The following is a 4,397-nucleotide window of genomic DNA, read 5'->3' on the forward strand; positions in this document are numbered from 1 at the left end:
ATATATATATATAGTATATATAGTGTGTGTGTGTGTGTGTGTGTGTGTGTGTGTGTGTGTGTGTGTGTATTATATATATATATATATATATATATATATATATATACGCTTTCATGCGTATGCACATCTCGTAGATCTGTTTACCACCAACGCACCGAGGAATTATTAACATAGCACAGTCCGACAAGGTCTCACTAAACACGGGAGCCTGCACGTGACTTAAAAATTTAAAAATTCCTTCTACAGCACGAAGTATCGGAACCTGAGCACAATGCCACACTGATTATGCACCCCGACATGGTCTACCAAGCGAGATGGAAATACCGAGTCAACTCAAGTCGTATCACTATGCTCCGGATGGTTGTGGCTGTCAAAGTAGGTTTGAATGACTGAATCGTGGATGGGCATGCATCTGCTACAAATTTTGCGCATAACCCTGGTATACATAGTATTCGCGATTGAAGGTGTAACACTGTTAACGTCTGATGTGTCCGTCAATGTGTGTTTGCTCGCTTATACACATATCCGTATCTGATACTTCCGCACTAGTTCAAGCTCTGTGCACTTGCGGGAATTGCTCTCATTTCTCAAGCATCAGATATTGCTTACATACTCGACTCCGGTGTATCTGCGCGACAAACCTCATAGGTGTTTTATTTCATATATTCTTCCTACATTCACAATGACCCAACAGTCATCCCTGTTGGCTCATTGTTCCCCTCTCTCAGCCATTGGCTTTATCAATATAGTATGTAACTGACAGATTATCTTTCCAAGCTATAAGTTGTATCAGAATGTCATTTATTTGATAGATCACCACGCTTCCATGTACCGAAAATCAGTATTTGATCAATTACCATCTCTCTTGCGCATGATAGGACTTCAACGACCCGACGGACAAGCGAGGGGTCTCAGACATTCCAAAGCCGGTCAATGGAAAAGTACCGTTTTCTGAGTTTGGTAAGTGTTGATGTATAAAGGGTTATGTATTGGAAATTTTTATAGTCTACATTTGTGGGTATGGTTACTACATCTTGAATATCCATGTATTCCATTTTCTTAACTGCGTATGTACACAAATGTATCTGAATTGTGAGAGCGTACGTTGCTCCTCCGAGGTATAATATGGATTTTGTATATATTGTAACTTAACGTCGTATTTATCTACTCTCATATTGGTTCAAAGTTTGATTAATTTACTATACAAATGCCATTTAGCTGCCTCTTCCCTTTTGTATCTTATCTACCTTCATATTCCAATTAGTATAGTGGACTTGCTGTATTTTACATCAAAACCAAATCACAGCTTTGAGCCCAAGCGAACGCCTTCATGCTTCGTAGATAATCCAAATAGCATATTAATATGTCCGTCAGTAATATTTTATGCTCGGGAGTTCATAACAATGCACAATAGATACAGTACTTCACCTCACACAACACCTACTATATCTGTCGATATAAGCGTCATTAATATCTCATTCATATTTCAATTTGGTACACAGTAATTTCTGTGCTAGACTTTTGAGAACATCTACTCGATGGGAAATCTGTGGGGATATCGTAGAACATATCGTTATACACGTCAGTATGATCTTGTACTAGGTTCGCACTGACACAGCTAGTACAGTGTTGTACGCGACACACCTACAAAGAATATTGATATATACGTCAGAAATATCTCATGCTCGTGCTTCATAATGTTGTACAGGAGATACGGTACTACATTTTTTGACCGACTTTCCGATTGGACCGGAGGAGAAACAACCCGTGCCATACGATATTAGTGTTTGGACAAAGTTTGCACCCAAGGTATCATCACGTTTCTGTTTTATACATGTCATATTAGGGGCGTGTGTGTGTATCATATGTAACACACGAGAAGTTCTACTATACAAACTTATAGTAGGTGTATACCTTGATCTAGACTCATGCTTTCATGAATATCTGCAAAGTACATTGCTCTACCAATATCCACGGTGTTGTGAATACATGTCTACACATGCTTGTATGCACATGAGATTACATATGCCTACAGTTGAATGCTTTATAAGCACAGATGGAATCAGAGTATTTGATTGATAGAAAACTCTGCATCATCACGGCTTCGACTTCAATTATGACAATGGTCAAAACACATGAAGTTTTACTTGCAATAGTTGATGTAGGAGCAACAGATAGTAATTTAAACCTGCAGCCATTGGTGTATATTTTTAACGTACGCAAGGGTGCTGTTATTGGTCAATTGCTTACACTTGCACGTTACATACACATGTACCTTCCTCTTACTATCGCAGGCCTATGGACCAGAAACCCGTGTGGCTGCTTGGTTCTATTTGTGCGACCAAGGTGTGTGTCATGTATGTCGAGCATATTTGAGTGCCCCGAATAGTGCTTGGAACTGTCTGGTATTATCACTGACGCACTAACATCCAGTAACTTTTCTCAGCTTTTCATCCCTGCAGAGTTTGATTTAGTACGTGTGGAAGAGTATATGCGTATGAAATGGAGATTCAGATGCTTAGGTTGACGTATAAACCCAGCCGGTGTTTATGGATACCATTTCATGCACCCTTGTATACTAGAAGCGCAAATGATTATACCTTACTCATGGTTTGGCATCTCCCACACTCGCAGCTGATAACGTGCTGATCTACTACACGCACGATCGAGTAGTTAGCGTGACGTACGGCGTCATCAATAAGCCTCCCTTCTCCGTACCCCTAATACAAGCACCCGACATCACATCCCGTAAGTGTGCGCCTACAGCTTGCACATATTCAGAACATTAAGTGTTTTGAACAACATATTCACAATACAACTCAATGGTCATGCGTGGGGTGGTCATAAGTGAGTTGTGCAGGACTAAAAAATGTCAGGAGTATTAAATTTTGAGAGATATCTCGTTCACAACGCAAACCTATTGAGTGTTTGTGAGTGCTCATGTACAGCTTCAAATTATGAAGTTTTAGGTTCGAAATATACTATATTCACATCACATTCCAATATTCAGTGCATAATATGGTCACCTGTGAGTGTGCATCTGCCGCCTGATATTGGTCGAAACATCGGATATCATGATACAGTAAATTTAGAACATAGTCGAATCTAGAGGTTGTGTGTATGCGTTCACATCTTGAAATGTTCAGATTATGAGGTTTCAGGACATATTACATCTACAACAAACTCTGACTAGTGCGTGATGTGGTGCCCTGTGAGTGTACAATTCCTCTTGCAGATATTCGGACCAGGTGTCACTATGGAACACATTTTCAACGGAACCTTATTACATAACTGATACGAAATTGTAGCTCATAGTTGGGCGTATACCGTCTGTGAGCTTCTGATGCCAACTCTAAATATGGCTTGTATGCGTTTATAGAATGATGCACCCATTGGTATCGCAAAGCATAAATTCATCCTTAGAGTTTGTCTGTGTTATAGTTACTTAGCGCTAAAAGCATACATGCTCAAAGTGATCTCTGACTGTTTGTTGCTTTTTTTTGCCCGGCTGAGCAACAACTTGAAACATCGGTGGTTTTAGGACTTCGTGACATGGGATGGGCGAAATTCAAAATGCATTTGTATTGAAATATATATGAGTAAGAAGTAAGTGTATTTGCGCATGTTCGAGTTCTGGACAGAAGCGACTACGCGCGTGTAGTGGTACACGGAATAATAGTCCTACGTGAAGAAGAAGTCTATGTGTGTTTGCCCACAGATATTCATTCACTTCTTACGCGAAATGTCTCGGGGTTCTACTGGCAGTACTAAACACATTCGTGGGTGTAGATGAAACACCTATAAGATAAATACAATCGACTGAAGAGATTACAAATTGTGTATACAACAAGGTGTGCATTCGATTGTAAAAAATTACCGATATCCGTTTACAAACGAAATATACATACTAAGGTACACATCTTTCGGAAAGTTCTCATAAAAAAATTTGTATCACAGAGCTGATGAGTTAAGCACCCATCTGTATGTAAATGGTTTGTGTGTGTCACACTCGATTTAATCGCTTTGTTTGTGCCACGCTCATATCTATTTGTTTTGTTTATATTATTATTTCTTGATGCTTAGGCTCGCGGAAACATGTGGAGCATTGTTCTCCAGGTCTTTTCCATACAGTCTCGTCCAACGCACTTAATCTCTTTAAAGGTACGTATATGCATGAGTGCTCGAACTTATTACTTTCTATATCTAAATTTCGCCCAAACCTATATAGTTCGCGAAATTTCTGTCATGCATACTGCTAGATGTAATGTAAGGGCGATGTCCCTGTCATATTGCTTACTTCGATACCGAAATGACATTTGCATGACTGATTCTAATCGGCTAAAATACGTGAACAAATTAGGACATTGGTAGCACGAGGCAGCCAGTATATATATATA

General features: G+C 39.5%; 1 protein-coding gene across 1 annotated transcript in view; it reads left to right on the top strand.

Annotated features, from left to right (window-relative positions):
- Nucleotides 1–4,163, top strand: part of SARC_03299 (hypothetical protein) — a gene marked incomplete at its 3' end in the record, with an annotated part of 5,791 nt that extends 1,628 nt beyond the window's left edge. Inside the window, exons 2-7 of the mRNA XM_014302923.1 lie at nucleotides 247–375; nucleotides 879–960; nucleotides 1,709–1,809; nucleotides 2,295–2,346; nucleotides 2,635–2,748; nucleotides 4,084–4,163. Of these exons, the coding sequence (XP_014158398.1) occupies nucleotides 247–375; nucleotides 879–960; nucleotides 1,709–1,809; nucleotides 2,295–2,346; nucleotides 2,635–2,748; nucleotides 4,084–4,163 (558 nt within the window). The remainder of the gene's footprint in view (nucleotides 1–246; nucleotides 376–878; nucleotides 961–1,708; nucleotides 1,810–2,294; nucleotides 2,347–2,634; nucleotides 2,749–4,083) is intronic.
- Between the last annotated feature and the right edge of the window lie 234 nt (nucleotides 4,164–4,397).

Source organism: Sphaeroforma arctica (genome assembly GCF_001186125.1).
Source record: "Sphaeroforma arctica JP610 unplaced genomic scaffold supercont1.165, whole genome shotgun sequence".
Lineage (NCBI taxonomy): Eukaryota > Ichthyosporea > Ichthyophonida > Sphaeroforma > Sphaeroforma arctica.